Source organism: Amblyraja radiata, chromosome 25, assembly GCF_010909765.2.
Source record: "Amblyraja radiata isolate CabotCenter1 chromosome 25, sAmbRad1.1.pri, whole genome shotgun sequence".
Lineage (NCBI taxonomy): Eukaryota > Metazoa > Chordata > Chondrichthyes > Rajiformes > Rajidae > Amblyraja > Amblyraja radiata.
In genome coordinates, this window is record NC_045980.1 from 26,469,495 (window position 1) to 26,488,801 (window position 19,307).

Consider the following 19,307-nt stretch of genomic DNA (forward strand, 5'->3'; position numbering starts at 1 on the left):
AAAAAAAAAAGAACTGCCAGAAGAATTCAGCCAGTCATGCAGTATGTGGAAGAAAAAGGATGATTGATATTTCAGGTCATGACCCTTTACTAGGACTGAAAGCACAGAGGGAAGAAAGCCAGTGTCGAGAAGTGAGAGGTGGGGTGTGAGACAGAGGATGGTTGGTGATAGCTGAAATCAGATGAGGGTGTGATGGACAAATGGAGTCGGCAGTGGAAAGGAAGAAATTGCTCAGAAAGGGGTGGTAAGTGATAATTGTAACCAGATAAGGGAGGGATAAAGGGCAGATGGGGCCAGGTGGGGAGGTAGATAACTTGGCAATCAGGTTGGAGGAATGGAAAAGGTGAAGAAAGGTAGCGATAATGGGTGGACTGGTGAGAGCGGGACAGATACTCTTGGTTACCGGAAACAGGAAAATTCAATATTTATAATCTAATTAGTAGCTTAGGCCATATGAAGTGATGGTTTTAATTTATATCTGAAGATTTAATAGCAGCTCACAAAAAGTAACCAAACACCACACCAAAATCAACTTTCCACAACCCTCTGAATGGAGTACCATTTTTGAGGACTGTAATGCGTGAATAATCATTAAATATACAGCAATATATTTGTGAAATTCTAAAGAAGCTTTCCATGTATATTTTATATGTACCCAGGTGGTTATCCATTTGGCAGAGCATTTTGGGGATAGCTTCGTTCTTCTCATCCTCCTCTCGAACAACTGGTGGCATATTCCATATGACAACTTTCCCCGAGTCCTCCCCTGCAGACAGAACACAAATAATGAGCTTTCTGTATTTGATAAATTAAGTCTTAAATATAAAACTCTAGCAAATAATTGTTTGATTTAGGAATGATCAGAAATGACCTTATTGCATGAGAAATGGAATCCTACATCTAGGCCACCTAATCAAATAAACCCAAATTAAAGGCAAGTGGCACATATCGACCAAGTCATCAAAAAGAAAAACCACAAAATAAAGCATGAAGTGAAACAGTAGAAATAGCACAGCAAGGACCAGCTTTGTGCTGCTGTACTGCCTGTACATATCTCAAGCGCTGGTGGGCATTTTAAAGGCCATTGCATATAGTAAAACTATTATTTCCACAGCAAAGTCAAATACAGCTGTCAAACGAAGGCCAGTAAATCCAGAGTCTACAATATAAGATAAGAAAGAACTAAGTGGAGAAAAATAAACTGTTTCCCAATTTAACATGCACACTTGCCAGAATTACAGGAATTGGATTTATCTGCAACTTGAATGACAAAAGATGATAGCAACATGATTTTCACCTCGATGTCAGAGCCTTAATCTCAATAAACGGTAGGTAGCCTGTGGCCTGGCTCTTACCTTGACCACCTGTTGCAAACTTGGTTCCATCAGGATGAATGTCCACTGAAAATATTGGCTTACCTGGAAGACAAATGAAATCATTGAACAGAATGCCACACATCAGGGCGCTATGGCCTTATGTAGAAAAGCCACTTGAGTTTCAAAGCAAAATAAAAAGCAACATTCGTTCAGTGTATGCCAGTTACATCATCAGAAGCCTGTTTGACAGCTTCACCATGTGAATTGGATTGGATTGGATTCCTTTATTGTCATTCATACCTTTCGGTCTGAACGAAATTTCGTTGCCTGCAGTCATACATATAATAATAAATAACGAAACATACAATAAACACAAATTAACATCCACCACAGTGAGTTCACCAGGCACCTCCTCACTGTGATGGAGGCAAAAGTCTTAAAGTCTTTGTCTCTTCCCTCCTTGTACTCCCTCTGCATTGAGGCGATCCAGGCTTCCGTTGTTGTGACCCGCCGGATAATGGTAAGTCCCGCAGCTCAACCGAGCTCCGCGAACGGGCCGGTTCAAGCTCCGTGGCCCGGGTGGTAGAAGCTGCTTAAGCTGCCGCCCTCCAGTCCAGCGAATGCAGCTGTTGTGCCGGGTGCTGCGGAGAACAGGTCACCAACCTGTGACCTGCGAGCTCCCGACAATGTTGTCCACTGGGCCGCGGCCGAGCCCCGAATTCAGGTCGCCGCCGCCGCCGGAATGCCGGAACGCCGCGGAACAGTATGATCTTGCAAATAGATTATCATTTGTTATTGATACTTAACTGGTGTTGGCCGTTTTCAACACTTGTGACATCCATTCACCATAATTATTTGTCAATTTTAATCTATTTTTCAATTTCTGATTACTAGCACCCTTCCTAAGCATGTAATTAATTTGATTGGGTTCATTCTTGATAACAAGCACGTCATTTCAGCATATCCAGCACTCTTTCAGATTAAAACACCTCACCCTTGCTTGGGTTAAATTCCATCTGCCATTTATTTCTCTGCCCATCTCTGCAGCTGATCTCTATCTTGCTATTTCTTCTGACACTCTTCCTTGCTGTCTGCAACTCCCCTGATAATGATTCATCGACTCTATTTCTTGTTTTAATAAAACTGTTGATTGGTACAAGTGTGATCTCCCCTACTCTTCAAATACTATCATTAGATTATTTAATTCTACCCAAGGGGCTCAATGTATCAGCCAAGAGATAGTATCATTCAGCTGTACCACCATACCTTGAGTGAATCCTAAGCAATTGCTTGTTAGAAAGCTTCCACTCTCATAAATTAAAGATTTGGATTCTAATCTTTCAAAACAAATCATAATGAAATACTTATGGAATTCTGTTGAGCACACCACTCCCATACAGACATGCCATTATAAAATATTTGTCACTTCAAAAGTAGTACAACACAATATTCAGTCTTCCCTCACCAAGAAGAAGACTGCAATTTTATAACAAAGAAGAATATTTGGCACACTGTGTAGTTGCTCATTGAAAAGAAGCTACCCAAATACTCCCACTTTCCAGCACCAGGTTTGTCGCTGTGCAGGCAATGGCGCTTGAAATACATCCTATTAATTCTCAATGCAGTGAAGGGTTGTGCCTTTATCACCCTTTCAGGCAGCGATCTCCAAGTTCCATCTCCCTTTGGGGGAAAGCTTTTCCTCATATCTCCTGGAATCTCAATTTAAATCTATACCCCTTGCTTCTTGATATCCCTGCTATTGAGATAGCACCTTCTTTAAGTCAGCACTCAACATATTTAAAACGACCTCATCATATGCAATTTCTTCTCAGAGCTAAATGTTTCAAGTCATGGCAAGACCTTTACAAATCTCCTCTGCGCCATTACCGGTGCATCACAACTTTTCTGGAATTACGTGTCCAGAACAGTACTCAGAATTCCAGCAAGACACTGTATACAGACCCCATATCACTTCCTTGCAGGCCTCATCCAAAATGTTGTGGTTATTTAACTAATGAAAACAAAGATTGGTATTTGTACAGTGCTCCAACAAACAAAATATCCCAGACAACTTCAAGGCAATTTCTGACAATCATCATGAAGTGCTTCAAGAGGCTAGTTATGATGCACTTTTACTCTAGCCTCCCAGATAACCTTGATCCATGCCTACAGTTTGCCAACAGGCATAAATATCACCAACAATTTGAATCCTGAACCAACCAACTTGAAGCTAGGGTAAAAGAGCGCACAACACCTTTACTTCCTCAAAAGACTAAGGAAGTTTGGCATGTATCCAACGAATCTTACCATCTTCTATACATGCATTGAAGAATGCCTACTGCTGGGTTACATCACAGCTTGGTTTGGCAACAACTCTGACCAAGACTGCAAGAAATTGCAGAGAATTGTGGATGTAGCCCAGTACATCACACTGACCCGCCCCAATCCACATTTTCGCCTGTCAATGTCGCCTGCACCCTGGACTAAATCAACATTTCATGCTGTCCTAGGAAAGCAGACAAACATAATCAAAGACCTTTTTCACCCTTAGTAATTTCCTCTATCAAGTAGAGATACAAAAACATGAAAGCACAGACCACCAGATTCAGGAATAACTTCTTCCCCGCTGTTATCAGAGCTCTGAATAATCCTCACATAAACTAAGATGTCATACCGATCTACCAACCCACTTCATTGCGAACCTTGGAATTTTTCTCTGCGACTATTCACTATTACTGTTGTAATTCTGCACTATGGTATTTTTCCCTTTGCACTACCTGTGGTACTTATATGTGGCTTTATTTTACTCGTGTATCATTTCATTGTCCTATCTGGGACACATGACAATAAACTCTTGACTTGACTTGTTTTGACCGATTAGCTTGCAAATAAAGCTTTTCACTGTGTCTCAGTACACATGACATTAATAAAACCAAGAGGAATAGGTCAGATAGAACTAAGAAATATTACTTATAGCTCCTTCTGCAATAATCCAGATTAATACTTTCAAATGAAAATATTATTTATGGGCTTTTAAAATCAGAATATTTTCCCTTCTTACTGACAACTTAAAGCAAAGTAGCCAGTACAAAAAGACATCAACTGTTCAAATGGGAAAAAAAAACATGCCATTAATTTAGGAAGGTAACAAATACAAACTCTGAAATCCTTGTGAAGCCAGTTGAAGTTGCCAACCATGATGGAAAATACTAAATCAAACTTTATAAAACACTCATAACAGTCCATACAAAATTCACTGATCCATTTACAACCGTGATTATTAATAGGTAATTTGTTAAAATGAGTGTAGCTGTTAACATTCGGACAATAAACATTGTTGCAGATGAACATCTAACAATATTCCATACAGAGAAATACTAATACTGGACTACTTTAAGAGCTTACAAATCAGACAACATACCAAACCATCACACTTGCCAAGCAAGGATGATTAACCAATAACACAATGTTTGTCCATGCAAACGAATGCACCTAAAATACAGTGACATTGCCTGAAAATCTACAATAAAATCAATCATTCAGATGCCAATCAGCAACAATTAAGGAACAACCTGACAGGAACCTAAAATATCCTAAACCTGCAGCAAGGGGTAAAACATTATTTCAAGTTTCATAGACAAATACATACTGGTGTCAAGTTTTAAGCCCAAGGTTGTTGAAATACCAAAGTATAAATAAGAAAGATTCTGTTTCGTTTAGTCACATGTACCGAGGTATCGCAAAAAGCTTTTGTTGCTTTATTATGCTCCAGCTCATTCATATAAATGCAAAACTAATTATAGATGCTACAGAGAGGAAATTAGCAAACAGTAACCATATATATAGGTTGGAAATATTCAAAAAAAATCTACTTTTACCCACAGCTCACCTGAAAGTGTAAGTTCTCACAGTGCCAAGTATGGCTGTCATTTCTCATTACCTCATCCAAGTAACAAAATCCTTACAATGCAAGCCTCAACAGTGAACTTGGTCTAGGTTTATTATTGTCACGTCCACTGAGCTATTGTGAAAAACTTTTGTTGCGTTATTGTGCTATCATATCAAATAGTACTATGCATAAATATAATCAGGTCAAACTCAAGTACAATAGGTCTACACTTGTATCAGTTGATAGTAGATCCATCTCTGAAAAAGCATGCAAAGAGTCACCACACCTGGAAAGATATTCCACCAAGGTTACTGAGATAAGAAATCCCAGCTCATTTTGATCATAACCGAATAACATTTTCAGTACAAATAACTGAAAACTGGAATTGGGGTTTTCACTGATTTTCTTTATCCCCAACTGTCTCCCCACAGTACTGTCCAACACATTCTGACATGAAGACAAATGAAGTTGTGCTCTCATAACCCACTCCAAGTGTAACTTGAACCCACATACTTTGCTCTCGATTAAGGATCAACAACACAAGATATCAGTTTGGCTCAGTTGGCAGTTAATTGCATTACTGCAAATTGGTCCCACTAGTGTTACTAATGGCAGAATTCTAACCAATATTTTGTTCTGGGATTGCAAATCTCAGCCACAGCACGTTTTTGACCATGTTCAGGTTGAATTTAAAATGGTGCAAAATTTCAAAGATGTCAAATAACAAGAGTTTGCAACCATGAATATTAATTAATACATTTTAAGAACAAACTTGACTTGAATTCCAGACCCTCCCTTAATTTTGTAACCTTATCCTACCCCATGTGACAATTAACCAGTATTGAGTTTTCCCTTCTTGAACATTGTACCTTCCTTTACCCCAACTATAGATGCCATGCCTTCAGCATTCTCCTCAAAACACTGCAACCTTCCTGTCTGCTAAGAATCTCCATAAAGCCACGGTTTGTTTGAACTTTTGGACATCTTTTCTCATGACTCTCTTAGCACGCAACAAAAGCTTTTCACTGTACCTCGGTACACGCAACAATCTAGACGTCCATACTTTTTTTTCCCCTTGCACATATGATGAATCTTACAGCATGTCATGTTAAAAGGAAGTTGTTAATACAACACAGCAATGATAGTCTAGCGAAATAACTACTGCAGAAAACAACATGTTCCAAGTGGAACTTACTTTTTCAATCCTTTTCTGAGGCTAAGCTATAATTAACATTAAGCAACAAACTCAACGACATAAATAATATGGTTTAAATGGATTATAAAGCACCAATCCCATCAACAATTTCAAATGCTTCATGGATCACTAGATTCACACTTACTTCTTCAGCCATCACGCCCTCAGATTTGGTTATTGTTTGCAATCTTCTCGAAGCTATCATGTGCAAGTCTGTTTTGGTTACACTGTCACAGGATGTGACTGATCACCAAGCGCAAAATGTTAAATTTCTCTTATCTTCTTGCACAGTTGAGAGTCTGAAGAAGGGTTTCGGCCCGAAACGTTGCCTATTTCCTTCGCTCCATAGATGCTGCTGCACCCGCTGAGTTTCTCCAGCATTTTTGTGCACCTGGGAGTTACATTAACTGTTTGATGCAAGTATTGATTTAAAGAATGCCCGACATTTACAAACAAGAGAACCACTAATTTCTCTTCTGTTAGTTCAGCTGTGAATAGTCTGCATTAATTCACTCCATTGGCATTCCTGTTAGCATAGCTACTTCAGCCACTTCTAAACCTTTCTGTGCCAATTCACTCCTGCCATTGTTTGCCTAACACTGCCTTTTCTCTCTCCGCTTCCAATCTACTCCTGTTAATCCTAAAAAGGAACTGTCCAGTATTCAGAAAAGAAGCACGATGCTGAGATTCAAATTAATATTAAAATTAAGCAAGTTGAATTGAAAATGGACAAAGCAAATTTGCCAGTATAGCTCTGTTCCATTTTAACTGTTTTAAATATTTCACATTTTACCTAAACAGAACAAAATGTTAAAACACCAAAAGCAAAATCTCAAAGCAATAAAACTAGGATATATCAGCATGCTGATTAAGCTGCTGTCTGTATAAATATTGAATCAATAAACTACCTGCCATCACCCAGACACCAATTTAAGACACAAAGATATCCCGTCAAGAACAGAAACCATTGGACAGGTGACAACTCAAGCAACAACTTGGCCGTCAGAACCACACAATGACATCCATCACTCAACATCCCGTGTGTAGGAACGAACTGCAGATGCTGGTTTAAACTGAAGATAGACACAAAAAGCTGGAGTAACTCAGCGGAACAGGCGGCATTTCTGGAGAGAAGGAATGGGTGACGTTTCGGGTCGAGACCCTTCTTCAGCACTGTTGAACAAGTTGGCCCCTTCAGAACCACCACCATCACACCCAACATGGATTTCCCTGTATTGTGCCAATGGCAGGATCAACCAACTGGAGAGGCCAGTTCAGCATACAACACGGAGTCACCCTGCAACATGGAGTCACCATGGAGTCATCCTCGACATCAAGTCTGTACTCAATGAAGCCACATATTACATGTTCAAGAAAACCTGCTGATGCAGCACTGTTGAACAAGTTGGCCTCGACCTGAAGAATGCAGCTACAGAGTAGGGCAGTGGCGGATGATGAAAGAACCAATATTGGAAGAAAGCTACTCAAACCTTGCATTTGAGACTGGTAATGAGATAAGGACATCTGATATTATTGGAAGGAACAATTGCCTTACACTCTTTATAGGGACAAACTTTCATGTTTACTTTGAAGACTATCTCCATTATGGCCTGGTGTTACATCTGTGCTAAATATGATAGGTTCTTGGCAGATCTAACAAGATAGATAAATGAAAGACATTGCTGGTTATGAAATTATATTCTTGCATAATCTTTATTCTCATGACCTCAGATGATCCCCAATACACTATTATCACATAAAGTCCAAGACCATGCCAGAAGTAGTCAGACAAACCTAAAAATGGCTATTTGGTGAAGTCATCCCACAGACCACAACCATGTTAAATAGAGAAAGTAACAGAAGGGAGACAGCATAAGTGATCATGGAGCCCATGGATCAGATTAATGCTCTGTACACCTGCAAATCCAGACACATCACTTGTGCTGGATAACCAAGAACTGTTGAGAAGTATAATCTCAGAAAATTACTTTCAGCAAACAACTTCTGCAAGCCTTGTAAATGATCGATTGTCCCCATCATCACAGAAGACAGTTCCCAGCCATCTTGCTTGGTCCAGATTATTAATTATAGAAAACATTGAATGCAAATGTTTTGCCCAATAAAAAGTATTATGGTCTGGCAATTTTACTGCACATGGCTACAGAATACTTTATTATCTAAGGAACTGTGAATAGAGCCAAATACTGTGCAGTAATTAACAAGCATCTTCCATTCCAAAACTTCCATACTATGAAGGAAGGCAGACCACTGATAAAACAGCTGAGTATGTTTGAGCCCATTGCCATTTTGAACTCGTGCTTCAATACCATGGCACTGAAATGATTGACCTCTTGGTCTTTATTTTATTGATGTCATGCCAATCGCCTTAATCTCGGAGTTCCACTTGTAAACATTTGCAACTCTAGATCCTGCCCTTGGAATGCAAGACAATCAAATCCTAACAATTGTCATCCCCTCATCAGAAGGTGGAAGGTGGTCCATCTGGTCAATAATTCCCTACTCAGTACTCACAATATGTTTTTGTCAGGTCTTACCTCAGCCTTGCCCAAAATATAGACAGAACAGTTGCAATCCGAAGACAAGGATGACTATTCTTTAAAAAAAAAAAAATACACAACAAAATTGAATAAGAATCTGAGAAAATTCTCCACTGGCAAGAATCATGTTGAACACAAAAGAAAATAGGTTATTTGGTGATCGATCTCAGTCTCAAGGTATTGAACTAAATGTACCAAAGGAAATTGCCCTAGATCCAAGTATCTCCTATTGCTTCAAGACCTTCCCTCTGTCATGCAAGGTCTCTCATATGAATGTGCATTTATTCAGTTTCATTCATAACTCTTTAGATTACAAGGTGGTTTGTAGCCATATGCAGCAAGACATGGATAACACAAATTCACACTCGCCTAATTGGCTGTTTGAATAATTCACCTTCTAATGATGTATACAACAGACTGAATAAACTTGTTATACCAATAAGAAGAGCTTCACAAATTCACACACCAATCGTTGGTTTTCGTTAAATCACCAATCTTAATTTACAGGCTTGTTGCTAAAACTTGACAAGTAACATCTGCACCACACAAGCATCAGACAACGATCTTCAATAATAGGGTGTGTAACATGTCTTCTTGACTACCATTGTTGACAACGATACCAATAGTATTATTTACCACTATACAAGCAGCCTCAACCCTCACAATATTTTAACTAGACTAGCCAATGAAACATCGTGAACAGATTAGAAGCTGAGAATTCTGCACACGGTGACTCGCCCCCTAACTTGACAAAGCCTTTCCACCATTCACAAAGCACAACTCAGGAATCGAGCGATATATTGTCCTTTTGCCTAGATGATTGACGTTCATATACCAAAGTTCCACACCATCCAGGACAATGCACAAATCTGTCTGAAAGATTCATTGAAGAAGATTCATTCACCAAAAGCATAGTGTGTACCATTTACAAGATTTATCACAGACACAAAGATCTCTTTGACATTACTTCTCAAATCTGTGACCTCTCCCATCAAGAAGTCAGCAGGTGCATGGAATGCCACCTGCAATTTCCCCAAGTCACACAGTCTAACAAGAAAATATATCACACCTTCATTACGCCAATGAAAACCTTGCAACTCCCTAACAAATCTTTGTAAGCATCTTCACCAAACACCACAGAAATTCCTAAATGATGGCTCATCATCACCATCGCAAGGGTAATGGCCATGACCAATAAATCCAACATAGCGAGTGACTCCCTTATTGGATGAATATAAAAAATACACAATTTAATGAATATTTATAATAGAAAACATATTGAATTGTTTTCTTAACTTGGAAAATCTCTCCAAGGTGCGTTATACCCCAAACAGAACATTATAAAAATGAGCAAATACATGGTCAAGAGTGTTGAAGTGAGTGAGGAGGAAGATTTAAACCAAAATCTTCACTTTCTAATCATTCTCAACTTGAAAATCTGCCATTGATACTACAGCAGATCGCTAAACATAAACATGTAGGCTGTTCTTTGCAGATATACAGCCGATTGTCCATTGTGACTCTTGATAGGCATTTGAAATCTTCTCTCACACAAATTAAAAACTCGTCGTGACAACAAAAAAACTGCCCGCATTCACTCATCAACTGTTGGATTTATTCTAATCACATGTCATAATTGCTTTCCTTCGGTTGATCCCTGCGCACACGACTGTTGAGCAATGCACTTCCTTTCATTTGAAACCCTTCCCACAGTTTACTTCTCCGTGGACAATACCTGTGGATCACCATGTACTATTCCTTCAGGTCCATCATTACACGAGCCGTGCATTCCCCAGCCCTGAATCTTAATGCCGCTGAAAACCTTGTCAGATTTCCAGACCCTTCCACATCCCATTGCTATTCCCCGTAACCTTCTTGGCTCTTGGACAACTCGGACCCCAACGTCCACATCCAGGCTTCCATCGTCGCTTCCCACATCACTATTTCATCCCCAGGCTCCAGTCTCAGGCGCGGTGCCGTTCACCCCATGACAGGTGGACTCACTCGGAAAGTCCTGCAGCTCCTCTGACTCCCTCCCTCCCTCCACTGACCATTCCCAGTCCGAGCTCACACACGCCTTCCAGTCACTGTGCGCTCCCCCTCCTCACCCACCCCATCCTTGCAGCCGCTCACCATTGTGATGGACCCAAGCAGGTTTGAGCAGCTTCATGCTGGGCCGCGGTACCTGGGACACAAGCACCACCCTCTCGGTCTCGGTGTCACTGTCCCAAGGCGACCCGGTCTCTCGATCCGCTCCGCCGGAAGGGAGCAACACACTCAACGCTCCCCAGAAACTCCGGTGCCCCCGGCACAACGGCTCGGGAAAAGAATCAAGGTCAAAACAAGCGTTCCGAGCACAAAATATAACCCCAAAAAGTTAGATTTAGTGCATAATTTTCAAACTCAACCGTAGCTGACGTAACTAATTTAAATTTAGAACAACTGAAAGGTCTATGGCCATCAATAGCTTCGGCAACCCGAAATCTCTAGCCTATTATCTGGTTGTAACTTGGTGAGCAGCATCCAACAATATCAACCAAGGATCTTTGATATCAACTATATTGCCAGTGCCCTGTTTTAGTCACGACGGATAAGTGTTCGACCAACTGCTGCCTATAATGGATCCTACATCTATACTCTTTAAAAAAAAAGGTTTGCCTTTAACTCATGATATTCAGGGGACATTAAGCCAATCAAGTAAATTTTGAAGTGCATCCATAATATAGAAGTACAACTTCTGAATTTGTGCATGACAAGATCTCAAAGATAAAAGAGAATTGGTGCAGATTATCTGATTAATGGTTTTGGTCAGGAGGTAAATACCGCCATCACAATGTAGACCAAGCTTCCTTATTGTCTGGAAACGTGTAAGTTCACCTAAAAAGTTTAATGTCTCATTTAAATATATTTATTCCAAATGTGCAGCACTCCTAAATGATGCCCAACTTACATCTAGTGCTCAATTCACCAAACGTTGTCATTCAGTGATGCATACACTGAAATGCCATATGGAAGATTATGTAATGGGAACAGGCAACATGACCTATGTATCTACTACAATGAACAAAGTAAATTATTCACTACAACGAATTACTTTGTGGTATAAAGAAAATAGACATAGAAAGCAAGTAACTGTTGCCTCACGGTGATAAAACTATATTAGTGTCAATGCAAGAATCTGGCTAACATTAAAATAGGGAGTTATCTTGTTCAGATGATAGCGTTTTACTATTGTACAATTTATGTTACTTCACTTTGTCCCAGCACTCTTTAAATATTCGTTCTTTCTTTATGAAAGCTCCAACATAATTCTTCGTTGCTGTCCTTCAAGCAGTTAAGCAAATTTTTTTTTAATGTCATGGTCAATTCTAAAGTCTAATTTCCAAAGCATTTTCATCAAAACTTAGGTGCTCTAAATTTCGATACAAGCTTGTCGGTAGCTTCGTTTACAGGTTCAATTATGATTTTAATGTGCTTGATTTTTTTTTAATGAACAAATGTTCAATTACAAACATACCACTGTTGTGGTTCTGAACTTTGTCGGGTGGGAACATTTAGTAATGACCTGTGTTCCCGAGTGGGACATCATTATGTGGGGAGAAGCCGCTGGTAGTGGTGCGCCGCTTTAAACTGCTCGGGTTGAGTGGGCTGGGTGGAGAAAGGAGTGGCAACGATCTCAAGGTGACTGCGTTCTTGATTAACATGGCATGGACGCTCCAGCCGCTCCACGGCCTGATGTGAGTACTGACCTCGCGGAGAGGCCGTAGCTGGCGGCGTCTGCCCCGGGATCGGGGGGTTGGGGTCGGCTCGGCTGATAGTGACTGGCCTGAGGCGGGACCCGGCCGTGTGACTGCCTCAAACGGAGCGGATTTGAGGCGACATTAATCCCATGGATAGGTTATATCTATTAACTGGGGAACCAGCACAAAGCGCCTCGGGAAAACGGTCCCCGGCAGGTAAGTAAGGTCCACGCGTTTATATAAAATGCCTTACAGATCCTCGGGGTTCCCAAGACATATTGCCTGAATTAGGTATTGTTTATTACAATATTAAACATTAACAAATATTACATGTATTGATAAACATAATTCTGGTGCTGGAAAGGACACAACGTGCTGGAGTAGCTAAGCGAGTCAAGCAGCATCTATGGGAGAACATGGATAGATGACGTTTCGGGTAGGGACCTTTCTTCAGCCTGTATCGTGATGATTTGTAGGATATTCCAGTCTCTGCCCAATGACAGTGGAGGCTTAATTATTGAATATATTCAAGAAAGAGGTGGTTTGTTTTTAGATGTTCAGAAAAGTGCCACTGAGGTAAAAGGTGAGCATAGATTTTCATGAGTGGTGGGGCAGGTATGAGGGACTGAATGGCCTATTTATACTTTTGTTTACAGCATTATATGTCCTTATCCATTTGAGAGATGGATTTATGAATTGAATCTGTTATGAAGATATGACCCCTAATCGTGCAGCACCTCCCTTAATGCTACACTGGTGTAATTCTAGGTTTGGGGTTTGGGAAGTGCTAAAAGCAACATCCTTTCCAGGATTTCTTGCAGCCAATGTTTTGATTATAAAAGCACAAGATGAATCTGAGTCTTGTAACTAAAAGCTAGAACTGATTTTGTTTTTTCTCTCACAGATCACGTACAGTGTGGAATGCTTCAGTTCGAACCAGCCACTGGCATACGTCCATGTTGTCACTCAGAGAATCCTTGCCCATGAGGTACAGTATATGGTACAAACTTCAGTTTTTCCATTTCAGCTGCCTAGATTTCTATGGGAAAACATAGAGTACATTATGAGGATCAGCATCCCTATTGGGTGTGATTTTTATGGTTGCAACAGCATAAAAAACATAGCTGTGCTGCATTTATCCCAGGTTTCACTTAATTGCTTGCGAGTGCCATTCAAATAATTGAAATATGTAAATTAAAATGTAAATACATCATTATAGAGAAAAGGTACCACTGGCAATGCTGAAAATCTGCAACATAGGGAAATGTGCAACAAGCTGGTGAGAATTTGTGAATGAGTGGGAGGAAAATGTTAACTTTTATTTAAACTGCAAATGTTGGAGATCTAAAATTAAAAAAATGTCCGATAACACCCGGCAAGTCAGAATGTTTCTGGGGGGATAAAACAGACTCGCATTTCTGGCTGAAGACCCTTTGTTGGAATGTCAATTTATCGGTCTCCTTCAGGCCAATTTCAATTGGATCATAACTAAGAGGGGGATCAAGGCAAAATAAATTGCAGCTGTTTCATTTTATAGCAACTATATATACAGTCCATTGAACAGTCAAGCAGGGAGAAAATGTGGATGGAAATTTAGAGTACATAGGAAACATTTAAATAAAAAGGCTGACCTAACTGGATGTGCATCAGAATGTTTTGATCCCTTGGTCCTTTTGACCAGAATTCTTGTATCAAATGTGTTTTCTGGTGTTTTGGAACAAAATTACTCTCCATGATTTTCTCAAGGTTTGATGATTGTTTCTATTAGGTCAGGGAATAAGCCTAAGGAAGACTGATCGTCATCATTGGACTTCTCAATTGCCAGGTTTAAGTGGCAGCAGCAGAAGCTGGGAGTTGGTCTACTTGCCATCACATTGCTTGGTAAAGGAGTCTGGGGAATGAATATGCAGACAGAATTAATCCATACATTTAACAAGTGGGGGTAAATTTATTTTGCAGAGCTGAGCCTAAGAAAAAGAAAAAAGTGGATCCCAAAAGGGAGCAGGCAGTGAGAGACCGTTTGAAAAAAAGATTGAAGAAGTTGGAACGTGTTCCTCCAGAGCTGATCCCAATCGAAGATTTTATCACTCCCACAAAGTTCCTTGATGAATCCAGGTCCGTGTGTTCTGAAACATTAGTTGTCAATAGGAAATGTATGCTTTCCCCATTGTTTTCTTTCCACTGTAGGATTTTCATTCCAAACTGCGGGTAAGAATTTATTTTCCATTCTGAATTCTCTTTAGACAATATTGAAATAATGTTGCATTATTTTCCTTATTTATCTTCTTTCAAATGGTAAAAGGGCGATTGGTCCAACCTGTGAGAGAGTGTTAATGGTTCAGGGTAAAGTTGAGCGAAAAGAAAACTAAGGTGAGATAAGAGAGGTGGTTAAAACTAGTTAAAACAGGCGATGAGATCAGAGTGAATCCAAGGATAAGCATGTGTTCATCAGAAAAGATAAGATGTTGATTATACATTTAGCAAGTTTGTAGCAACAAGGAGAGTTTGTATATCAGGTATACCCAAATCGGGACATCTAATGACTGAGCATCAAAATACAAATTAGGATAAGAAGTAGGTTACTTGAACCTAAACCAGCATTTAATGTGGCTTATCTAATTGTAAGCTCAATTCCCTAGTTACCTTTCCTTCTCTTGTTTATCAACCATGTACCTACCTCATTCTTAAATATTCAAAGATCGTGCTTACAGTGCCCTTTTGGCAAAAGAGAGCTCCAAACACTCTTGACCCTCTGAGAGAAATTTCAACTCATCTGTCTCAATTGGTGAGCCCTTTAATTTTAAATAGTGAGCCCAAATTCTGGATTCCCATGGAAGAGAAAACAGTTCCCGCGTTCAATCTTGCAAGAACACTCAGGATCTTATATTTCAATTGGATTTTCTTTCGCTAATCTAAACACCTGCAGAAGTCTGGCCTTCCAATCTTTCATCATTTGACAACCTGTCCAGTTTGGTTGTTGGTCAAGTAAATCTCTGGATTACTTTCAGCTCATTTACATTCTTCCATAAAAAAGGAGACAAATAGGGTGCACAGTACTCCAAATGTGCTCTTGTTAATATACTCCTTTATCGTGCTATTTCTTCAAAAGAACACCAACCAATAGTCAAACATGATTTCCCTCTAAATACCATGTTCATACAATTTGAGCAGTTAGTCCATTTGGATGGAGTTCTTTAGACATTATTGGTTTACTCCCAAACTGACAGATTAACTGGTAATTTTCATATTACTGTTTGTGAAAGCTTGCAGTGTTCAAAATGACTACATCAACCCCTAAATCACTTTTGAACATGAGAGACTGCAGATACTAGAATATTGAGCAAAAAAACAGACAGATGGAGGAGCTCAGTGGGTCAGGCAGCATCTATGGAGTGAAATGGACAGGTGGTATTTTGGATCAAGATCTTTCTTCAAGACACACATTAAAACGTCCCAGTTTCCTAAAACACTTGTTACAGTTTGCTTTTTCTTTAAATTATGACATTGAAACACGACAGTGAATTCTTCCCCAGACGTACTGTTATTTAAAGAAATAGGTTCTACCTAGACCTGTTGCCTCAGTGGCTGAAACCCAGGTTCAGTCTTGATCTCTGCTGCTACCTGTGGAGTTTGCTTGATCTCCCTGTGACCTTGGTACTCCAGTTTACTTTCGCATCCAAAAGATGTGTGGATTAAAGGTTATTTTTAAATTGTACCTCATGCAGGTATGTGGTAGAATCTGGGGAGTTGAAGGGAGTGTTGGGGAATAAAAATGGGTCATGGTAAGATCAGTATAAATGGATGGTTGATGGTTGGGGAGAACCTGGTGGGTCAAGTGACCTGTTTCCGTACTGTTTTCATAATGACTCGTATTAAAGCATAAAGTGAACCTCAAGTACTAATTATGACTATACACATAAAATGCCCTCAATAACATGTTATCTATGGTGCCTAGAGTTCGGGATCTGCCCAAAGTGACAGAGGAAGAGACTGAGCAGCGCGCGCTTCTAATGAAGGAATGGTCACGATATAAGCAGAAGGAACATAAAAAGGAAGCTGAAATGATTCATTCCATGATTGAGGCACAGCAGGAAGCGCTACAGGAACTGCGTGTCGAATCAGAGAACTTGTACCAGGCTGCAATTAAACGGGATCAAGGACTGTTTCCATTGGAGTTACAAGGATGCAGCTATACTCCTCCTATACCTGACTACCAAGCACCTGATGGAAAATACAGAGAAAACACGAAGGTTTATACACAGTGACGTACATGAGAACCTTTCACTTCTTCCCTGTTATTCTTTGAACCAGATCTTTTTTAAATAAAGTAAATATTGTCATAAAATGTATAGTACGTTTTTGGGAAATGTACTTCTGATTAATAAGTTTTCAGAAAAGTTGCTATTCCCTCCAATGTTTGTCGATGCTTTTAAAAAAGCAGTGTTAAAAATATACATAAGCAAATGTACCAACAATGTTAATTGGCAACTTAACTGGAATGAAAATCATTAAAAATCTGCACAATTTGGAAATCTAAAACAATTGCCAAAAATGCTAGAAATGCCAGCGGGTCAGAAAAGAGATTTAATTAACATTTCAACTTGAGGCTTGACACGCTAGAGGCAGGAAACATGTTCCCGATGTTGGGGGAGTCCAGAACCAGGGGCCACAGTTTAAGAATAAGGAGTAAGCCATTTAGAACGGAGACGAGGAAACATTTTTTCTCACAGAGAGTGGTGAGTCTGTGGAATTATCTGCCCCAGAGGACGGTGGAGGCGGGTTCTCTGGATACTTTCAAGAGAGAGCTAGATAGGGCTCTTAAAAATAGCGGAATCAGGGGATATGGGGAGAAGGCAGGAACGGGGTACTGATTGGGGATGATCAGCCATGATCACTTTGAATGGCGGTGCTGGCTCAAAGGGCAAATGCCTTACTCCTGCGTCTATTGCCTATTGAAGCCAGGTTTGAACTGAGAAAGAGGGAAAATAAATTGGTTTTAAGTTGCAGAAAAGGTGAGGGTTGAACATGTAGGAACAAAGGGAAGATAGACACAAAAAGCTGGTGTAACTCAGCGGGCCAGGCAGCATCTCTGGAGAGAAGGAATGGGTGACGTTTCAGGTCGAGACCCTTCAGACTGGTTAGGGATAAGGGAAACGAGAGATATAGACGGTGATGTGGAGAGATGAACAATGAATGAAAGATGCAAAAAACTAACGATAATAAAGGAAACGAGCCATTATAAGCTGTTTGTAGGGTGAAAATGAGAAGCTGGTGCGACTTGAATGGGGAGGAATAAGAGAGAGAGGAAATGCCGGGGCTACCTGGTGAGAGAAATCAATATTCATACCACTGGGCTATTCAATGTTCTTTATCTCTCCACATCACCTTCTATATCTCTCGTTTTCCTTATCCCTAACCAGTCTGAAGAAGGATCTCGATCTCGTCACCCATTCCTTCTCTCCGGAGATGCTGCCCGTCCCGCTGAGTTACTCCAGCTTTTTATGTCTATCTTCGGTTTAAACCATCTGCAGTTCCTTCTTACACATTTAGTGCAAGGGAATATCTCTCATAGGGTTACATTGCTCTATGGAGACAGTTAGAGAGAGATCGAAAGGAACAAATGCTATAAGATGAGTGGCAAATTACAAAGATTGAAAAGGTGTGATATGCAGGGCCATAAGACATGTCCGAGAGTCAGATTGTACTAGTGGAGATAAAATAGCCAGCTCCTAGCGCAGCTGGATAACGTAGCAGAAATGGCCATTTCTGATACTGACAAAGTGAACTATCTGACATTCTAGGAGTTGGGAGTCTGGAAGACTACAATGTGCTTAAATGGAAGATGAGGTGCTGTCCCTTAAACTTGCATTGAACACCATTGTAACTTTGCAAGAGGCCACAGACAATTAGTGAAAATTGAGAATTAAAATGGCAGGCAGCAGGAAGCTCTGACTTGCCTCTGCAGAGTTAACACATGTACTCCACATAGCAGTTACCCAATCTGAGTTTGGTTTCTCGAATGCGGAGGAAACCACATTGTAAACACCAAATGCAATAAATTAGATTTACTGATTACCGTAAGTGAATTGCTGCTTCATTTGACAGAACTGCTTTGGTCATTTGACAGTAGGATGGAAAAAACATAAAAGGTCACGAGCTGCATTTCTGGTAGTTGACTGGGAACTTGGCAGAAGGAGGGGTAATGGTGGTGATGGAAAAGTGGATCTTGGGTGTCAAAGAAAGCAATCAATTCAAAATGCTGAAAGGAGCAGGTTAAGAAGATGTGTCCATAGGTGGGAACTATATGCTGGTGGAAATTGTGAAAGATGAACTTAAATGTAGAAGTAGATGGGTTGGGAAATGAGGACCAATGAGGAACCTTGCTTTGTTCAGGAGAGGGTGTCAGAGCCAAGAAGTGGACAGAAACAGATTCAGTCAAGGGATCTTCAGTCATTATAATGGGGAAGCCACTATTCAGGAAGGACAGTGTTTTGGAGGCACCTACGTGGAAAGTCTCTTCAATGGATCAAATGCGATGAAAATAAAATGGAACGGGAAAATAGAATAAAGTCCCTACAGGAGGCAGAGTGTAAAGAAGTATAGTTTATA

General features: G+C 40.2%; 2 protein-coding genes across 5 annotated transcripts in view; one reads left to right on the plus strand and one right to left on the minus strand.

Moving 5' to 3' along the window:
- Positions 1-14,662, minus strand: part of LOC116987490 (protein HIRA) — a 77,366-nt gene extending 62,704 nt beyond the window's left edge. For 2 of the 3 annotated variants that reach the window (XM_033043555.1, XM_033043553.1), the window contains exons 1-3: positions 14,330-14,662; positions 1,356-1,418; positions 656-766 (exon numbers count right to left, since the gene is read on the minus strand). In XM_033043555.1, the coding sequence (XP_032899446.1) occupies positions 656-766; positions 1,356-1,418; positions 14,330-14,432 (277 nt within the window). In that variant the 5' untranslated portion in view covers positions 14,433-14,662. Of the gene's footprint in view, positions 1-655; positions 767-1,355; positions 1,419-11,091; positions 11,241-14,329 lie in introns of those variants that run through there. The other variant, XM_033043554.1, reaches the window with a different exon arrangement.
- On the plus strand, positions 12,541-17,237 carry mrpl40 (mitochondrial ribosomal protein L40). Of its 2 annotated transcripts, none has more exons than XM_033043556.1 (4): positions 12,541-12,695; positions 13,603-13,686; positions 14,658-14,813; positions 16,654-17,237. In XM_033043556.1, exons 1-4 carry the CDS (start codon positions 12,661-12,663, stop codon positions 16,961-16,963), a joined length of 585 nt encoding a protein of 194 aa, XP_032899447.1. In that variant the 5' UTR covers positions 12,541-12,660; the 3' UTR covers positions 16,964-17,237. The 2 variants fall into 2 exon arrangements, with proteins under 2 accessions (XP_032899447.1, XP_032899448.1); XM_033043557.1 differs by lacking the exon at positions 12,541-12,695 and adding an exon at positions 12,725-12,914.
- The last annotated feature ends 2,070 nt before the right edge of the window (positions 17,238-19,307 follow it).